Here is a 21,559-nt window from a genome sequence, read left to right as displayed (position 1 = left end):
TAAGAAAATCTGGATTTGTGCCATATGTACAAGCCAGTTTGCTGGATATGCCTTTTGATGAGCATAATCTTTTTGTCTCAAAAGCTGATGATGGCCTTAAGAAATGTGTCCTCCAAGGCGCTGTTTGCAGCAATTCGCCGACAGACGACCCAATCCTCATCCTGGAAAACTATGCCTTTTTGTTACTCTGGATCATTCAATCAAAGGAGGAAGAGTTCAATCTGGCACAAGGCAAAGATGATTCTCCAGGTGTACAAGAGGTAGAGGTTGAAAGACAAATCACTCCTTCTCCACCGCGTCTGTCCCGTCAGGATCAGCAGTGGAACCAAACCTTTCTAATCACACCTCACACACCTCTCCAGTTTGCAGGGCATCTGACCCAGCACTAGGAAGAATGCCAAAACCTTACTTCGGAAGCGTGGGTGAGACAGTCTCATAAGGCCAAGGACTGCATTCATCAGACGCCCGCCCGTACCTGTCTCTCCTGAGACCAAAACCTCCAAACCTGCTACTCCAACAGGAGATTTCTTCCCTGCTAGAAAAAGGTACTATAAATATAGTACCTCTAACAGAGAGGAATCCACTCTGGTACTCCCACTATGTCCTAGTTCTACAAAAGGATGGAGGACTGCAACCCATCCTGGACCCCCGGCGCTTGAACAAGTTCCTCAGGAAAGACAAATTCAAGATGGTAACTCATTTGCAGATCCTCCATACTCAAGAGTTTCAGAATTAGCTGGTGCCATTGGCTGTTCAGGATACTTACTTCCATGTGCCAATATACTTCTGATATACTGCAAGCACTGGAAGTACCTGAGGCTCCTAATTGGCAGCACACACTACCTATTCAAGGTGCTGCCATTCAGGCTCACCTCAACCCTGAGTTTCTTCACCAAGTTGTTGTCGGTAGTGGCAGCAAATCTACGAATGCAGGGAATTCATGTCTTCCCTTACTTGGACGACTGGCTAATAAGTGCCAACTCCCAAGAGAAGGAAAGATTCAACTGGGCCGCATCTGCCACTCCCTGCACAAACTGGGCTTCAGTAAAGCCATATGGACCCAATAACATTTTAATGAACATTTTAACATAGACAACACTTGTCCTTTTTCTTACATGTCAATAATTACCACAGGAAAAGTGAACCCAGAAGACATTCCAACCATTAAACATACAAAAATAATATACGCAATCATAGTGAACTTAGTACATATTCTGCGTATCAAGTATCTCATCAGTCCTTCTCGATGTGATTTGAACCGGGAAACTGTAAAGGTATTGATTTTGAAAATCTACTAAAATAGTGAATGCCCGGTGTGTGTGACGGGCACTGTGCAGTATAAAAGTTGACATAACTGTGTTTCAGCCTTTAGCCTATTCAGATGGCTGTCCGTAGGATGGTCTATGTTAGAATGTTCATTACATTGTTCTTGGGTCCATGTGGCTTTTTCCAGGTTCGCCCTGATTATTTTGTATAGAAAGTCTGTATTACCTGGAGGGATCATGGAATAGCCAGGCGCCCCAATGTGTGTACTACCTTCAGAAACTGTCCAGTGCAACAGAGCGGTTCTGCGCTTATCCAAAGGGACGGCTCAACCCTCCCTCCCCGAGGACAATAGACACTCTTTCACATCTCGTTAGAATGAGATTTTGACTCTTATTGGGTGACTTTGCTTATTTGCTTGTTGATCTCCTGGGCATTGGAGCTATGACTCTGAATTGGGTTTGAGCCATATTAAAATAATTGCAAGTTGGGGGATCAGAGATTTTATCCAGTACATCGCCACCATTTACAGTACCCTATGCCTATCAACAAATACTATACATAACTGAAAAGAGCTGTGTTCGTATTTTAATTCTAATTGCACTCTGCTTTTTATTCACCTGTCTGGGTCATTTTGAGCATTTACTTGGCCCTATCAATATATTGCCTAGATAAAAACTGGCGATTGTAAGTAGTTGAAGTGGGCGTGCCAATGGGGATTTGTGGGGAACGCGGGCAGGCCATCAGGAACCATAGTTCCACTACTACTTTTCGTACACTTCGACCACTGATGATTATCCTATCTTGAAGCACGTTAGCTGCTAGTTTGCGGTAGCCTGAAAGATAGGCGTGTGAAGGAGAACATCAGCCATCCAGACAAGGGTCTGAAATTGTCCATGAGCGCTGTGGCTCTGAAAATGGAGTGATGTTTTCTTGGCTGCGTCTGTCCTGACTGGCTGCTTTCTTTCAGATTGGCAGGTTGGATTATGCTGCTGCAGACGGACAGCTGCATGGGCTGTGACTGCAGAGGGGCAATACTAGCAGGCCCTACTTTAATATGTCTGGAATGCATAGCCATAGATTAGAGGCCGTTACAAGGCCCCAGTGGAGCAGGCTATTCATATTTTCACAGACGATGATTACTTCCTCTTGGCTGCAATAAAATTAGGTTTAATTGAGTCACTTTATTAACTTGGCTGTCCAAATCTTTAAACTACTTCAGCCACAGTTTTTCAGATGAGGAATTGTTTGAGAGCACTAAAGTTTGGTTGTGGGATTACATTTTCCAGAGACTGCTGCCACATGGCAAAACCTCAGCCCTCATTAACCCCTGCGCAAACACATATGCGTTACTTTCCACACACATTTTACTTGCAAGGGTGCAGCCACAGGTAAGCAGTTAAGCTTCAAATAGAACTTCTAGTAAAGAAATAATTAGGGTTTTTTTCAGGAATAAAAAAAATGGGCACATTTCAGAGAATGTTTGCCAGTTTTGAAAGTTGCAATTGGGTGACAGGTTTTATCACAAAGAGCTGAAAACATCTGAAGCAGGCATCCCTATATTGACAACGCTATGATGGATGGCAGTTTTGTAACTACAATGTTCATAATGCACAGTTAAACCATATAACAATGTTTTGAAGGTTTGCCAATGTTCGTGTGCTTTGCTATATTCTGCCTAATAATGATTAACATTCAGATGTGTGTGCGTGTGTGTGAGAGAGATGTGGCCCTACATAGCTTAGTTAAAAATACTAGTCCACTCGCTTCGATGATGCAGGGTAAAATAATCTGTTCCATTTTAGTAGAGTCGAGTAGGCTGGTATTTGTGACTTCTCCTCCAGAGTGGATGCTTTAAAAACAGCCATCTTTAGGACCTAGTCATTATAACAATGTTAGTCTCATCCCTCTGCTCATTCTTTGTCCAGTGGAGACCAGATGTTCTCTGCACGTCTCCAGGCTCTGTCTCAAGACCTGTTGAAGCCTCTGAAGTTTGTGCCTTTGATGCCATTTGTTGCAGCATATAAAGTTGATACTGCTTCAGCACTGGTTGATTCAACTCCATTGTCTCTGGCCCCATGGGTTCAGGCTGTGTTAGGGCTGCTTCGGGCCCTTTGCTGTGATCGTGCTTCCTCTCTGTTTTCCAGATGCTGCTGTCTGGAGAACCATCCTGGTGAGTTACATATCTATCTTTGGGCAGGAAGATGAGGTGACTTTTGGTCTGAAGGTGAGGGATATGCTGCAGATTGGTCAGTTGAAAAGGATTTTGCACTGGACCCACCCTTTGTTCCCAATTTTTCTGACTTGACAGAGGCCTCAGGGATGCCAGCTGGACTCCTCTGTGGATTCAGAGATGTGGCTCCAGGGTGAGGATTGGCTCCTTCAGGAGTGCTGGTGCTCCTGTATTTGAGTCATTGTCCTGCCTGTACCACAATAGAGATCCCAGAGTCTGAGTCCTTTTAGGACGCATGTTAATTCTTCAGTGAGCCCCTCACAGAACCCATTTTGGGTCTTTGGCAAAAAAGTCTTACATTTCTGTGTTATCCAAGGCAGTGGCAAAGAAGCATTGTCCTGTGCTGGTGACCCCATCTTCTTGTTCACTCACACCACTCCAGAAATGTGGGTTAACCATTGAGTCTGAAGTAGGCTTACATCTCTGGTAACAATGCCACTGAGGAGGGGATATAGGGTGGGGGTTGGGGTGCAGGACTTGTCAACAGTACTGTATTTTCATGTGTACTTAATATCGTTGAAACTGTGGTTGAAGGCAGGGAAAGTGAAAGACACATCACTTGATCTATATGTTTTTCTTCTTTATGTTGGTTTAATGTTTCCACAGTGAATAATATGAAAACGTTCTATTCAAAAAAACGTTTCAGCCTTACGAGCCTTGAAGCCGTTGTCATTTTCCTTGAGGCTGGGGGGAGATTTCAACGCCTGAGACGCTCACTGAGGTCTTAGCTCACCAAATTGATACTTGACTAAAGCCACATAAGGCTACTTTCCAGGTCTCCTTTCTGGCTCACTTTCCCAACAGAAGTTTCAATTTGCATGAACTCTTCTGCTTAGGCTTTTCTGACTTTTGGCATTTTCTGCTTCCTTCCTTCACTGCTCTTCTGCTCTCCAGCACTTCGCTGTTAGAACCTCCTGCAACGCCTACCTTGGTAAAGTTATAAAAATCTATCTTCAATTCCGGTGGAAATCCTGCATCCTCACCCAGTTCATGTGTTCCCGTCACAAGCTCTGAACTCTTCTCCCCAAGCGTTATCCTCTTTTACTGGACTCTGTGCCTGCTTGCTTCTGCTCTCTATGGACACTGGAACTGAAGAGTCGACTTGGTATATTCACACAGGATTCACAGCTTGTGAACGGGGCCTCATATGTTTGTTTCACAGTTCCTCTTCTCTTGTGGATGGTAGAATACAGCAAATGCTGCTTCCCTTCCACAGGGATCAGCTCCAGCATATCCATCCCACATGCTCTTATCTTCTGGAGGAATGTTTTCATGAGCTAATGCAAACCTCTTGGGCAGCGTAATTATTTGATCCCCCATCTTCACTGGCTTTGGCATTAGATGAACCTTGATTTTCCTGTGATACCACAAGTGGCAAAGTCTGTAGCTCTATGGATGTGATCTGTCCTTCATGGATTCTGTCTACAAATGCCAGGACTAAGGCCTATGCCATATAACATAGGTATAGTTCTCTCATCGAGATCTTGTCCCTTAAGCCAGGACATAGCCCTGATGATGCAGGTCTCTGCAACTTCCAGGTTCTCAGGGATCTAGATACTTTAAATTGCTACGTAGGCTGGTTGCACTCTGCTGCAGAGATCCCTCCTGACTTTGGAACATAGTTACATGGTTAAAAGAGAAAGCAGTTGAGGGTTTGAGGATATCTTTTCCCTCCGCTAATTTCTTTCTGAGGCCCTCCAAATGGCTCCAGTTCATTAGAACAATGCTGGGCACAGAAATTACTTTGATTACTTCACACCCAGAGAGGATGCTAAACATTCAGGGCATGGCAGATCAGCTTTTTGAGAAATCTGAAATTCTGCTGGGTTCTTCTGGATTCTGATTGTATCCATAGCATTATACTTCTTAATTGCCTCCCAAACAAGGTTGAGAATGTGTTTTTTGCAGTGGTCAATGAGAAGTCGGCAGTCCGATTTTGGGTGGTGTATGTAACTCAGGGTGGCAAAAGTAAAGACAGACACACGTGATCACAGTTCAAGGGTGTTTATTAAACTGTAAATGTAGGGTGGAAAAATGCCTATTCTAAACCTAAATCTAAGATGGGAGAAGCGTCAACCATCAAATGAAAAGTCCTTGTGGCGTTCTATCAAAATAAAAGGGCCTATACTAAGAAAACCTTATTGCCAATTCCTTACAACTAATTACAGAAAGAGTGTGAGATAGGATTTTCAATAAAGAAAGAAGTGTTCACAAAGAATAAGTCAGGATGTGATTTCCAAGTGTCTCCCTTTCCCCACATTTTGAGCACAGGACAAAGTGGATCTCCTGAGCACAGCACATGCTCCAGCTTTCCGAGCACGAGCCAACAGTTCCGCGCCAACTATCGGGTTCTTGGATGGTTAAGTCTCTTTCCATTAAAAAGTCTCTTGTCTTCGAGGCCTGATGTATCCAACAAACAAAACACAAAGTTCTGTTCCAAATATACGTTGGGTGAGGCTTCACCCCTGAGTCCCCCTCTTCTGGGCTCAGACCTCTCACGAATCGTATTCGACAAAACAAATGCAAAATTCCTTTTTCAATGAACCTTTGGGGTGTAGTCTTTCCACCCCTGGATCTCCCTCCTTCGGGTTTGGACCCTTTTCGTATGTCAGCCTCCCTTCTTTGGGTTCACTATGGCTTTTTTTTGGTTCACAAATCTTAATCTTTTTAAACACCTTTTCAGGCTTTGCCCCTGGTTACAGTAGTCTCTTATCATCGGGTAATCGGCCAGAGTTTCCTGTGTGAGCACCCACGTGGTGCTGGATGCCTCTATTGCCGGTTTTCCCCCCCTTGTCTCTCAATAGTTTCTTTATAGCTTTCATAAAGTTCAAATTAGTCGTTGGCTACTTTTCATTCATCACAGTTCGGTTTCTTATCGATTCTCCCCTCGGCTCACTGGCTGTGATGAACCGCTTGCCTTTCTTCTTCTTCAAGTCAAGGTTGATACCACACAGACCCACGCCTCTCCCTGGCTTTTTTATCAGCAGAGCAGGGTCTTGTGTACTGTAGACTTCTGCTGCAACACACGCTGGCCTTTGTTTGCGGTCTTATGTTTCCATCTGCAGAAGTTTTACAGGCCTTGATCGGAAAGGGCAAGTTCACTTCTCTCGTTGTCACCCTCGTGGTATTCCCAGTCTTTCGCCTCCTCTTGAACTGCCCTGCTGAGTTAGCTCCCAGGTCGTGAAGTCTGCTTTGCTCGTCCTGTGCTCTCGTGCCCTACCTTTTATTCCTGTGGGGAAACGAAAGGGCCGTCAGGTGTGTGGGATTCTGGTCAATTGCCTGACTTTGCCTGACCCTTGTTTTGGGACATGTCGGGTAAACAGCTCGGGTGTTAGTCTGTTGTCTATCGTGTTGTGCAAAGGTGTTCGTGTCGGAAAAGGGGGAGCAGTATTTTGGAATATCCTATGTGGTAGAATGGGGAAAAGGTGTTGGAAGAAGGGGGATACCGCGTCTCACCTGTCGGTGTCCCACTCCCCAAGGACCCCCCCATCCAGGTGATCCTCCCTCACTGGTCGACCCCCAGGAACTGGCTCCAATAGCGATGGCCTTATCCTGGCTACCTGGATGACAGATCCCCTGGGTCTGCTTAGGGCGACACCTTCAGGTTTCTAACAGTGGACATGGGAGATCTTCTCCATGTGGACTCACAAGTCTGCCAAATCTTGCAGTGGTGAGTTGTACCATCCAGTCTTTCACTCATGTCTATCTGATCTTCCAGGCTTAATTGCTTCTTTGAAACTAGTATTGTTCTACAGATCCAGTTCACACATTATCTCATTCATGGAATTATCACTGTCTACCAGATGAGCAGTACCAGTTCAGGGATCCTAGACTAATTACTCGTGCTGAGACATCAATTCAATTCTATCCAAGGCATCCAACCAAATGTCCTTATAGCCCTCACCTATCCGCAGTATATGACTTGTGTTGCCCCTCATCTTCTGGCAGCTTCAAGGATTTTCTACACCTAAAAGTCCCAAATAACACATTGTTGCCGGAGTCGGTATAGTGTTTCTTGTTGAGTAAGTCTTAAAATCATGTTGAGCTTGGAGGAATTTATTGGTTTCCAGGTGCTCCCATAAATCTAAAGGGATATTATGATGCAATTCAGCCACCTTCTCGGTTCTCAGACTTTCCCACCGATTAGCAATTTTCTCCCCTTCTGACTGTGTTAATACGTTCGCCGGTGAGAGCCTAAAATATTTACAGTTTTTTTTAAAGACATTTTGATGTCATCTTACACCCTAAAAGGTATCTTAAACTGTTCAACATTTTGAGTTCCCACTATCCAAAACTGCATATGTCTCTTAATACCCAGAAGAAAATTGGCTTTTTGCTCAAAGGTACAGCCTCTATTTTAATATATTTTTGTTGCCCAACGTTTCCAGAACAACCTATTATTATTTAGTTAAAGACCTCTTGCTGGGAAGCAAAATTGTCAGCATGTTGTCTTCCAGCCAGGACATGAACATTTCCTTATCAGCTATTCACCATCAGGGGCAACGAACCCAAAGCATGTGAGTTGTCCAGGCTGGGTGTTTGAGCACCAGGGTCATCCCGTTCTGGTATTTTTTCATTTTACCAAAACCAGTAGCAAATGTTTTTAAACACTAAGACTTGCTGTATTTTCAAAGTCTGGATAAATAAATCCAACTTTCTTAATGCCCTTTGCAAAATATAATATGGTATCTTTGATGCTGTTATGAATGCTCCATATGCGCTATACAAGAAGTGTGTTTTAACTGGTTTATTTTCTTGGGTTCAATGCTGTAGTCTCCTGATTCAAACCAAGTGTTTGGGCTCAAACAACATATTGTGGGCTCAAACAAAAAGTCTCTGGTTCCTCGTCCACAGGGAAAGCACTTTTTCTAGGTATTGAGGTCAAACTAGGCCTGAATAGTAGCAAGAACTAGGGCTGAGCACAAGGCAGAAATATGTCCCAGAGCTTCTCTACTGGCTGAGTCTGATTATCCTTAGTACCGCCCTGTCTTCAAATCCCGGCTCTCGTCCCCAATGTCCCATTCTCATCTGGCTCCTTGATGAGGTGCACAGAACTTGTGCATGAAAAGATCTCTTCAACCACTCTTAAACGCTCCTCTCTTTCTCCTGTCCATCTCTTTGACTCTCTGCCATATATTCTCACATCTTCCCCACCTCTTATCAGCCCCATTTTGTCTCTGCATACTCTGTTCTCCTCCTTCATCCTGTTTCCTTTCACCTTCCTCCTGACACTTTGGGGCTCCTCCGCAACACCTCCTCTTGACTTTGATCACCCTTCTATTCTCCTTGATGGTCATTGTGCATGCTTTCACTTCTCCTTTTCAGGTATCTCCATCTGCCTCCTCTTAACTCATGCTTCGTTTCTCCTCCCTCTACCTGATATTCCTCATCCTCACCACTCATTTCACCTTCCTCCCCTTCTTTACTGATCTCCCACTTTACACCACCTTATTCTTAACTGCTTATAGCCTCGGCCTTCATTTCTGCCCACCTCTCACCTTCCTTTTGCTCAAAATCCTTCTGCTCTCTCCATCTTCCTCCAGCACTCTTTTCTTTTTCTTTTTTGCCGCCAAACTCCCCCCTCATCTGCGGCTCCAATACACACTCTACATGTTGTGTTGGGAATTGACTCTTTTATAGGGTTGGGGATTAATGGCTATGTCCTAAATGGCTGCAAGGGGACATGTAATGTTTCAGGACATGCATGATGGCAGAGCTGCTGTAGTGTTCTGGCCTCTAAGAGAAAGTCTTGAAATAACACCAGCCACCATCTTTGAACACATTCTAGTATGTGTTCTCTGCTGCTTGTGTAGCAGCTGCTGCTATCTCTTTCTCTGCTGCTAGGAGGCTTTTTCCCCATAACTTTATTTTGGTTTTCTTCTGTCTTGAACAGGTCTGTATGTATTTTGGAAACTTCTTTGAAGATAGGAGAGGCTGCAGAGTAATTTTCCTAACATTCTTAAGGAGGGGAGGGGTTTCAATTCCTTCTGTCAGCATGTGTTCTCCAAGTCTGTCCTCCTTGGGGGGCGGGAGGAGCACCTATGCTGCATGCTAAGGTTTTTCATGGGCAGGAGCCTGTGTGGGAAGAGCAATTGTGTTCCTGTAGTCTAGTTCTGGTTTTCCTTCTAGAGAAGAGAGTGATTTAGGGAGAGGAATTCTTCTCTCGTCTGGTTTGCCAGCTGGGTCTGAACAACTTGGACTTAGGACATTGCTTACAGTATTTCCCCTGACCTTGGGGATCTGGACTGGATTTCTGCACTGTCTTCGTTCTCCCAAATCCATGGTTGCCTGTTTCTGGTCTGGTCCAGCTTTTTCTCTCATTTACCAAGTGGGGAATTCTAGGAGTTGTAGTGCTTGACTGCTGGCCTTTCCAAAATGGGTAGGGTGACTTGCCCTGGGCATAGAGCTGGTTTCGAGGACCTGGGGATGTTGACATTAAGTCCTTGTCACATGACCGCAACAAGCTCACTTCCTCACAGCCCCTCCCCACCGCAAGAAACTCTTTAAAACCTCATTCATCTTCCTAAAAAATGAAACACTTTTTTAAATGGTAGAAGGGGCACTTGTAGGATATAATACATTTTCGGGAGGAAACTCATTTTCATAGCATTGATCTTTGGCCAAATGCTGAGCGAGAGATAGTATGCATACTAGGTCTGTCCCCAGTGCCTTTGCTACCAGCTCTATACCCAGATATTTTACCCCCCTTTCAGATCACATTATGCCCCAGCTCACAAAATAGTTTCTGCTACGATGCCCCAAGAGTCGGGAGAATTCAGACTTGGGCCAGTTCACTTGATGACCCACTAGTTTACCGAATTCTGACAGGACTATCGTTAATGGACCACAACTCTCCTTGGGTATTGTTCTGAAAAGTACCATATACCATGTTATGTTACGTTAGTCTGATTTATAAAGTGCACTATCACCAAAGATATCTTGGCACTAAGGGAATAAACAGGATCAACCAACAGACAGAACACAGACAGTTAAAGTTCAAACAAAAACGGTTTCAAGGCAAGCCTAAACACTAAATGATTATCAATAGATCTTCGTGACAGCGGAATAGAATTCCATACTTTTGCAGCTGCGATTGAGAAAGCATGACCACCGGTTCTCGTCACTCTAAAATGAGGAACTTCGATCAAACCCTTACCTTGAGACCTCAGACACCAGCTAGGAACATACTGCAAAAAATGTTGTTGAAGGTACTCCGCACCTTGCCCATAAAAAGCTTAATGGACAATACAGAGTGATTTTAAAAATATGTGTTTCTCTACAGACAGCCAATGAAGTTGACCGAGAACCAGAGAAATTTGAAAAACAAAAGGTAAATCGGAAGCGACCCTAGCAACCAGGTTCTGCAAGAGTTGTAAATGATGTATTTTGACTGGGCAAGGTAGAGTTGCAGTAATCAATTCTGCTTAATGCCAGTGCTGCAACCACTAGGGGATGTAGTGCCTCTGGGAGGAAAGGGAGACATTTCCTCAACATTTTCAAATGACAATAACCAGAGTGGCAAAGAGCACTAATCTGGGCCTCTATTGAAAGGGAAGAAGCAATTTCTACCCCAAGATCTTTGACCACCAATACAGGAACAGGAAGATGACCCAGTGAAGTTGGCCAAAACGCAGAAAACCAAAGAGGTTCAGAGGAAGAAGATGCGCCCACCAGAACTTTTGTCTCGTCACTGTTCTACTTCAGCCTCCAGACACCCCCTATACTGAGACAATAACAAGGATCCCTCAGACTAAGCTGGACAATAATCTGAGAATCTTAGCATAGGAGTGTCATCGGCAGACATAATTGTTTTATGTTACTTCTGCTAGTCTCTGATCTGCCATTGCTTCTGAAGCAATGCTAAAATGGTAGTGATAAAAGTAGGCATTCTGGCACTCTTGCTTTGAGCTTCTCTCCATAAGGAACTTGTATGATACCCTCAAAGCCGCCCTATTGTAGAAGAATCTAAACATTCCTAAAAAGCAATTACTACTCCTGAATGACATCTACAGTAAAATCCAAGCCTGGATGGCCAAACATGGTCTCTGTTTAAACGATGACAAGACCGAGCTCTTGCTCATCGGCTCTACAAGACTCAACAAGTTAGGTTCTTTATAATCCCCCTTCAGCATTGATGGGAACACATCAAAGTCAACAAAGACACCAATAAGCTAGGATTTTACTTGGACTCCTCCCTATCACTCCATAGATAGGTCAACACAACTTTATCAGCGACTGCCTACACTTCCAAACTTATAAATGCATGTAGACCTTTTCTGTCTCCCCTCAATTGCATCACCCTGGCTAGGGCCCTTATACTCTCCAAATTGGACTATTGTAACACACTATACTTAGGAATCAGTCGGAGAAACCTACACAAACTTCAAGTGTTGCACAACAATGCCCTCAGAGCAGCCCTAAACATCCCTCGCTTCAACCACATTTCACAATCCCAACGTAACTCTAATTGGCTCCCTATACAAGACAGAATCAACTTCAGAACCTTATGATCACCCACAAGTGTCTTAACAACGCAGCCCCCAAGTACCTGGCTGACAAATTTTCCAGAAAGTAATCCATCGGACCTACCAGAGCCAACTGTGTCCATTGCCTGAACATCCCCAAATTCAAACTGGCCAAAGCAGGCGGTCAAGCTTCCAGTGCTTACAGCCAAGATGTGGAATACACGGTCCCCTGACATAAGGATAGGACCTTTATTCCCACCTTTTCGGTACAAGGTCAAATCTTGGCTCCTCTCTCAGTCCAACTAATGCCACACACCTCGTCCCTGGCCGACTGTGTCTGCTTCTCCCCTGCTGTACTCATCGCAGCAACTCTTATCAGCCCCTCATATTACCCCTGTACCCTGCATCATTGTACACCTCACCCTATTTATTTGGGTCTGCCTTTCAAGCAGCCACCGTCGGACTTCTGTGTAATTAATTTATTGTCAGTATTTTGTTTCCAGTATTTCTTGTAACCATTCATGTCTTTTTCTCCTCTTGCAACCATTGTTATACACCCTGCCTGTAACCCACTGTCAAACCTCCTGTAATCATTGTATTGTTGTACACCTAACCACAAGCGCCCAGATACCTCAGAGTTTGGCGCGCTATACAAGAAACTAAACTAAACTAAACTAAACCATGCATTCCAAGTATCTTTCTTTGCCCCTCTCAGAGATCTTTTCAACTTGTAGAAATACTAGTGGCACAGGGTCAATTCGTGCATATGGCAATAGAATACTTCAAATGTTATCTTATCCGTACCTATGCTTGATGAGGGCTGTTTCAGAGCAACGTATTATCTAATGTGTGCACCCCTTTGACCTGTTAGCAAAGGTTGTCAACATCTTACATCAACATTCAGAATTTATTAGGACACCAATGTTCTCATCTGGCGCGATCTTGGTTAGGTTTGGTATGAGCGTTATCAGTGCTTCCTTCATTGATCCATGTAGTGTCTCTCTCCAGAAAGTGTTTTAATAGCCTACCAGTATGGAAGGTTGCAAGTATGAAAAGGCATTGCAACATTCGACTGGTAGTCAGTCCTTATAGCTCTGTTGTTTTGCCAAGCCTGAGTTGCATACGGCCCCGCCACTTAGGTTTCACTTTTTCGTCTATTTTCACACAATCAAACTCGTCTATTTGTGGGTGCTCACATTTCCTGAAAAAGTGTTGTTTATGTATTTTAATACTGCACTTAATCTTTTATACCTATTGTAATATGTTTAAACCATTAAAAAACAAAAAGGCTGTTCAATATGATTGTAAACAATATTGTAATTAATGCTCAAAGCTATTTTAACCCTTGACTATTCGAAAACTAAGGTGGACGCAGATCGTTGCTTTTAGGAGACGTATGATCCCTTGCTGGTTAGATTACAAAACGAGCGGAAAGCTCTAAAATACAACCGTTTGCTTTTCTCGTGCTCCTAAGTGCTGTGCGCTCAGAATCCGTAACATTTCTTCTGAAGGCCCTGCAGTTTTAATATTGTGGTTTTTAGGGTGTACGCGCTGCTGTCACCCAGCCAAACCTAACAGGTCCTAAAGCTTCATTACATGAAGTGCAGAGGACCCGTGCGTGTGCGTGTTTCCTCCAGGCTTTCAGAAGTCTGTGAATATATTTACAACCTTCTCCGTTTCTCTGTCTGCCCCCCTTTGCGGCGCGGCGCTATGCTGCTGTCCGACGCAGAAAGGGGGGTGAAAAAGCAATTTTAGCATAGTTTAGTGTTGCCACAAAGGAAAGTAACTAGCATCTGTTTTCCCTTTAACTGCATCCACATGTTGATTTCCTTTCCGCTCTGCCAGCCCTTCCCCCACCACTCAGAAGACTTGACGTCGACACAGTCTGCTTGCATGTTTTTCCCACTTTCAATTAACGCTATGATTATTACATTCGAATAAACCCGGGGCTCATTGGGAAGCTGGCATCCGCTGTTCGATTAGACGGAGGTTTTGATGAAACTTAACCTTATGGAGGGGAGGCATCAGCCCGAGATGTGGATTGCGGGAAAGCATTGCCATGTCCTGTTCTGTTTTATTACTACATGCCGAGGTATCTGGGATGGAAAGGTTAATTCATGCCGTGCCCGGGGTTTGTTATGGGAGAATAGCAGGGGGAGAGGGCAGTTTTATTAGGATATTTGAGCGCTCCTGAAACCCAGGGGTCAATGCCTCTTTGACTTGGGAGTATAACAAATGATGCCGCCTGTATCCTTCTACATGAGACTTTTCACTTCAAAAGAGCGGATTTTTGTTGAAACTTGCAAGTAAATGGAAGGCTGGGTTAAAGGTCACATTAATGATACAGAAACGGTGTTTGTATTAGGTGATAATCACCGTGTTACAACACAGAACGTATGTCATTTTCTGATCGCCTGTCAGGCCCAGCATTGAAAAAGCATGTTCTGCACCAGTCGAGCTTTTTTCCTTCACCATCCTAACCTAGGTTTAAAGGAAACTAGGAGCCACATCTGTAAGAGGAACCCACATGCAAATTGGAAAAGGCTAGTCCTAGGTTTTACATAGTACTCCTAGGTCCCATCCCCTTCCCTTCATAGCCATTAGCACTGGCACCCTGTCCATAATGGCTGACTAGGCGGTGTCCTCCCATTGTGCACAGGCTGCCACCGCTGTCACACAGAGGGCTCCAAATCAGTAACTCTGACTCTACAACTCTACATCCGGCAGGGTCGGGGGACAGGACCACCTCTGAGAGAGGGGGAGCCATGCTAGCACAAGGTTGTGTGCTAGAGGCCTGGCCCACAGAGTCATGATCGTGTCCATTCTGGCGTTCTTCTGGTCTCCTGTGGACTAGGTGACAGACAATCCTTTCAGATGAAAGGGGCTCTAGCCCCATGGGAGGCCCCAACAACTGTCCTCATGTTGGCAGTCCCGTTTTTTATCCCGACACAGCAATATGCATGTTTTATTTGGGACTTTAAATATGCGCTTTGCAGCGCACACATACATGGCATTTACTGCAGCCCTTTAGGGCGTCGCCTCCGTCAGACCCTCGGTGGTACCTTCTTACTCCACAAGTGGACGATTGGAACAGTCCGTCTTGAGAAGTGGCTGGCTTTATGCATCTCGGTACCTTAATAACTAATACATTGGGTAATGATGCTCTTTCTAAATCCATAATAAAAAAGGCCATGGCTAGATTTTATGCCATTAAGGCTTTTATTCGAAAAGGGACTGGCCAATCTTTGAAGGATTATTAAAACTTTATAAAACTTGTATTGTGCCCAGCATCTTATACGGCCTTGATATTTTTACATCTAAAGAAGTAGAATGGTTAAGTGTTCTTGAAGGGAAGCTGTGGAGGAAAGCTTTAGGCTTGTCCAATTTCGGTCCCAGTAGCGGCCATTTGTAACGAATTAGGAATTACTATGCTGGGTAGGCAAACACATATTTGTATGTGTACTGTTTATTTTAAAATCCCTGAAGATTGTCTGTCACAATGGTAATTCTATCTACTCGTATTTTAAAGATTTAATTGGTTTTGATCTTATTTGCTTAGCATTAAAAGTATGGCTGCAGGAAATGATGAAATAGGCGACCTTCTTTGCGCAGAAGAAACTTTGCAGTGAAATGCAAAAGAATAAAGGAAAAGGCGGCTGTTTGGGATCGTAACTTTAGATGTGTTAAACTTGCTGAAAAATCTTCATTCTCTAGCTATATTTTGCAAAGTTTTCCCATATATATGCCTTGCGTATATATTAAAAATAGGAATGTAACATGCTTTATAATGTGCCTTAATAGGTCAACTTCCTACTCGGTCACGAATTGGCACGTGGCCGGCGATCCCAATGGGTGAACCTTTATGTAGGATTTGCAAAATGGAATTAGAGAAGTTTCTTCACCTTTTGACAGATTGTGCTCTATTAGCTGATATTTATGAAAAGGGATACGCAAAGTTGGGATATCACCTGTGCTTTTTACAAATTGGTCAATCTTGGTCTTTAATTTATGCTTGTGAAAATGTAGTTATGAATTTGACTGCTTATTATATAATTAATATAATTTTTTGTTATATTCATCTGACATGTGTATTGTCTAAATGTTTCATATGAAATGTATGATTTTATTTTTTTAAAGATTTTAAATTGTGTTATAAGGTTATATTTAACCAATAAAACGTGTAAAGAAAAAAAAGGTATAGCTCCATAGACTTATTATATTCTACCCTGTGAGCAGCATACCCAAAACAAAATTTCAAACCCATATTTGCATAGACACTGGGGCAGAGCTGGGCACTAAAAGATAAACGCAGAGAGAAAGCAACTAAGGCAGAACTTGAGTGATATTGAGGCAGAGTTTGAGCACTGAGGGAGACATTGGATTAGAGTTTTTGCACTGAGAGACACAATGAGGCAGGTTATGAGCAGCATGATAGACACTGAGGTAGAGCTTGGACACTGAGAGCAATAATGAGGTAGAACTGCGGCAGTGAGAGCCAAATGGGGTAGATGTTTTGCATAAATTGCTACATTGGAAGAGAACTGGGTCCTGAGCGTGACATTGTGATGTAAACAGGCACACAGAGTGCTACACAGCTCTGCACTGAGATCCACATGGGATGGAATTTAGGCACTGATGCAGTGATGACACTGGAGCAGAACGTTTGCACTGAAAGAGTGACCTTGTGGCAGAACTTGGCTACTGCAGTAGACATTGTGGCAGTGAGATCCACCCGCAATTCTCTTAATTAGGAGTGACATTAGAACTATGAGGAATTCGACCATCCTCACAGTGGGTGTGCGCTCACCTGGGCTTTTTTGAAATTTTAAATGAAATTGAATGATCGTGGATCAACCTCTGGAAAATGTGTGGAGCTAATCCGCACACATTTTCCTATGCTCACTTCACGACATACACATAGACCTTTGTACTCTGGGTGGACACAGCCTACAGGCGCAGTCCCCCATATCATATTTAGGTGGGATATGACTGCCATGATTACACCAATTTAAATTGATTGAATCAGATGTGTGTTGTCAGTGCTGAAGAAAAGGGAACCTCCTTGCAAATGTCATGATGTTTCAGTTTACTGGCAGCCTTCTAGTCTGAAGTTCTTCTCCATGATGTTTTGTTTCAAGTTCCCACATCGTTTTCTGCTGCTCATCCTTGGGTTTTTCCCAAACCGATTTCACCGCCCCAGAAGCTGGAAGCTTTAAATACAATGCGACCTGATCTTCGTTCATTGAATTGTGTATTTAACTGAGATCAAGGGGAACAAAAAAACAACCGAACAGGCATAACAAATCTGTCTTATTACTTCGTGTCTCCCTGCAACGAGTGCCTTCCCTTAAGCTGTATTCCACTGGTTGCGCACTGTGCATTTCTTGCATCGCCATGATTCCCCAATGTTTTATTTTGCTAAAGTTGCATTCCTAGGCTATCGCCCTCTGAGTAGTGCTATAGATGTTTCACAGTTGCTGCCATTACTCTGCTTCATTTGTTGATGTTGAATACATTTCTGTTTAAAAATAAAAACAATAGTATGCTGCATAAATTGTGCCAACAGATGGACCAAAAGATGATTTCCGATTGTAATAGTTAACTTCTGTTTAGTGTCTCAGAGCAGCATGAAATTTTAACAGAGTTTAAGTGAAAATAGCGTCCATGCTGAAGGATGACCTAATTCTCATTACTAGTGCCAAGTACCTAGGCCTACTGCGAACACACAAGTTCACGTTGAACATGAAACAAGCCAGACGTGTGGATTGACACATAAAGGTGGCAGTTATGGTTCTTTTCCTCGTAATTATCAGGCTCTTAACACGCAAACCTGTCCGTCTCTTTTGCAGGCCGTGGAAGCTCAAATTCGAAGCTTTGGACAGACTCCGTCCCAACTCCTCATCGAGCCGCATCCGCCACGAAGCTCTGCCATGCAGGTGGTAAGTCCACCTCACCTTTCATCTTTCTAGAGAATGCCACGATCATATGGTTTTTAAATCGCGCCTCATGCAAGAAACCACCTGCTTCCAAGCAGTGTAGAAATAGCTGTTCTTACCCAATTTAATGACTCTGTTTATCAACCTCTGAAGGATGAAGAGGTGAGTCTGCAGTGCCTAGAATTGACTTGCTCTCCTCGGCCTGGTTTGCTCTTGAATATCTTTAAATGATATTTTAATTACCCTTTGACATTTGGTAATTTATATAAGGAAAACAGATGGTGCTTAAAATGCTTGGGAGAGCATGTGATTATTGTGATTTTTATATTTATAGTACCTGTTTTTGAAATGCCAGCCAATTTGACAAAAATATTTGGCATTCGCACTGTCAATCGGTGGACGATAGCGGCATGGAGAGTTACGCGTACAGGCCACCTTCACATTTCAACGAATTGCCTTAACATGTTTTTTCCTTCAGCAAAAATATATATGGTATAATGTTAATTGTAGCATTCTTGACCATTTAGCTAGTAAGTAGTATTCCTTATCGACCTTCATCAGACTTGTGGGCTATAGAATAGGCAAGTATGAAAAAGGGAATTTTACAAGGGTATTAGCTGGCCCCAAGGTCAGTAATGCTTTTAGAACATGAATGTGTCATTCTCCTAGGGGGCGATTGAAAGTCTGTGGGAGAGGCAAATGTGTTTGAGAGAGTTTCACCTAAAGGCTCATACCAGTCGTTAAAGTCGTTAGTCTGCATTCCAGGATATCCGATTGGCAATTTCACTCTTCAAAAATGTCAGATAGTGAAAAACATGCCTTCCAGGCTTGACTAACATTTCTGACCATTTGAATTCAGCACATGGTCCCTGTACTGCGTTTTGTTAATTACGAAATGTCATCACTGTGTTGTTGGGTCTTAGAGTCTAGCTAAGACAAGGCTGAGACTAGCTGTGCTTGACACTAACTAGTCCTCTACGGTCTATGAAAAAGCATTTTTGAGTGATCCCTGAGTTCAGCCAATATTTGTCAGCTGATACAAATACGTACCACCCCTCAGAAAAGCCATTTGTAGAATGAAAGGCAGATAGGACTGGCTCCTTGCTGCAGCAAAATCCTGTAAGGGAGATATTCAGCAGGGTTTTTTTTAATGCTGAAATTCCCTACCTAAGGCATCTATAAGCCATTCATTTTTTCAGTTGTATTGATGATTTAATAGTGCTTCAAAAGAGATGTTGTTTTGGCTGTGCAGCCATGACACACTTGTTTCACTGCATGTCAGGCAAATATACTCTCCTAACTCTCATGAGACTGCATCACTGTAGTGACCTTCCCCTTATGAAGCTCCTTTTAAAGTGTTTTTGCCAGGATGGAGAATATGGCAGCAGATGCACTTTCCCACGAGTGGCAGTTTTGCTTCTAGGTCTTTTCAGAAATCTTCGACCTTTGAGGGACCCCTCTAGTTCTTTTGTTTAAATGAAGAACAAGAAGTGCAAGGTTTTATATTCGGTGGAAATACCCTCAAAGGGGGCATTGGGAGGTACTATTCTGGTAGAGTGGCATTTCAGGCTCCACTCTGCGTTTCCACTTATTCCATTCATCCCTTAGGTTCTCATCAGATTGAGGAGGTTCTCAGCCTCTTTGGCTCTTCGGAGAGGGGTTCCACTTGTTGAGATTTGTCAGCCAGCAACCTTGTCCTATTTACATATGCTTTCAAAACACTACTGCCTGGTGTTGTGTTTAAGGAAGTTTAATTTGAAGAGCTCCCTTCGCGATTCTCTGGTAGTTTAGCCTGGTATGGCATTCCCCCATTTCGGCTGATTTACTAGTGTTGAAGTTGAAGCAGAGTAGCGAGACCATTATTCTGAACTGAGCGCTGAGAATATGATGACAGGTTCTCTGGCCCTGCAATCTCTCCCCCTTGAATGACCCCATGTAGGCAGGATCTTCTGTTGTAGGCTTGCTGCAGGGCACTTGACCCTAATTCCAGGCAGTTCGACATTCATGCCTAGCTTTTAAGAGTTTGCAGTACCCAAATTGGGACCTCTCTAACAGAGTCCTTGTGTAATGCTATCTATTCTGTACTAGATCGCCAAGTCGTCTAAGGTTGACATTGGTGCAGGTTTTGCTGTTGGTCCCATAAAGGGGCATTGACCTTTTATGTCATATTGGCATAGTTTCAAAGTTCTTGTTGTCTTTGGCCAGTGTGCATCTGTCCATTCGCAAGGTGAAGGTCTACCTTGCGGCCCTATAAATCTTTAAGAGAACTTCTGATGAGGGGCTGTATTTCTCGGTAGCTACTGTGACCCAGCTTCTCAAAGGGCTTATTATAGCCTTTCCATCCAAGCCATCGGAGGTTCTGCTGGGAGATCTTCATTTGTGATGAACAGACTCAACCAGGATTCACACAAGAAGTAAGACTGAACAATCAAATCCTGAGCATGAACGCACCCCTCTCAGACACAGAGTAGTGAAGCCTAGCCAAGGGCCAGGACCAGTGACAGAAATGTCCAAAGAGCAGAGGCATCTGAATCAGACAGGAAACTGGTTGGAGGACCCAGATGGAGCGGGGAACATTAGAGGAGCTGTTCGAAGGTTGCTGGGGCTGGGAGTGCAAAGAAAAAAAACATTGGAAGAATCTTGTGTTACTGTTTCCTTTCCATCCCTCCCCAGGGTTCCCTTAGATACAGAACCTACCTAGTAGGGTGGACCAGCAGGCTAAAGCATTAAACAGTAGGGCTGGGTGTTCAGAACATTTGGCCAAAAGCGTCTTCCGGAGAGGGAAAAGCCTTTGTAGGAATGAGGGAAGTAGGCACTGATAACAAGAGAGGGCCCCTGAAGCAGAGTGTAGGTAGGCCATATATATGGGGTTTGCCAACAGGAAAGAAAGGATTGGTCAAAGGTAGCTGGATAGCTCCCTGTGTTTCTAGAGCTGTGCCCCATATATAAAATTGAATTTGCTGCTATCGATGCACTTTATTAGTAACAGATTTGTAATTGCATATTTAAGGTAACTGCATTCAGCATAACTATCGCATTCTATAAAACTTGACATGCCAATGCCAACAACACAATGCACCTTAACCACATAAGATTGAATCATGCGATAAATTGTTAACAACAGTTCACAAGCTAACAATATCATTGCATACTACGCAATTTGTGAATATAAATTAATCTTTGCGCTAGTTGTATTATATGTTGGGAAAAATACAACAATACAAAACTGACAGTTATTTTGATGCATGTTTGAACACAATTTAGTGTAATCAATACGATTTACTGAGGTTTGAAATATGTTCAAATATGGCCGACTGTGTAAAACGAGTTGCAAAACGAGTTCTAATGTCAGTGCACGTTGCTCTACACACTGGGATCATAGAGAATATGCTGGTTTATATGTCCTTCCTTTCGTGTTTGCACCCGAAAAGGTGAAGAAGCGGGCAGTTTGCCGTGAAACACGTCATTTTTGTGTTTTTTTTCCTGTCCATGGCATTTAACTAATTAAAGTATATTTTGGATGCTTGGAAACTCTTGGTTCCTGGACTCTGTGTTTGGTGTGGCACTGTTTCACTGGACTGCTTTTCGGAGTGCTCTCCGCTCAACTTTATACCGAGGTATAAAGCATTTCTATATATATATATCTCACACACACACACACA

The 21,559-nt window shown here is 43.4% G+C and overlaps 1 protein-coding gene across 3 annotated transcripts in view; it reads left to right on the top strand.

Moving 5' to 3' along the window:
• Positions 1-21,559, top strand: part of LRBA (LPS responsive beige-like anchor protein) — a 3,444,508-nt gene that overhangs the window by 3,134,036 nt on the left and 288,913 nt on the right. For all 3 annotated transcript variants that reach the window (XM_069631262.1, XM_069631261.1, XM_069631263.1), the window contains exon 49: positions 17,811-17,900. In XM_069631262.1, coding sequence (XP_069487363.1) covers positions 17,811-17,900 — 90 coding nt within the window. The remainder of the gene's footprint in view (positions 1-17,810; positions 17,901-21,559) is intronic.

The sequence above is a fragment of the Ambystoma mexicanum genome, chromosome 6q (genome assembly GCF_040938575.1).
Source record: "Ambystoma mexicanum isolate Mex_15411 chromosome 6q, UKY_AmexF1_1, whole genome shotgun sequence".
Lineage (NCBI taxonomy): Eukaryota > Metazoa > Chordata > Amphibia > Caudata > Ambystomatidae > Ambystoma > Ambystoma mexicanum.
This window is presented reverse-complemented; position numbering and strand designations above follow the sequence as displayed.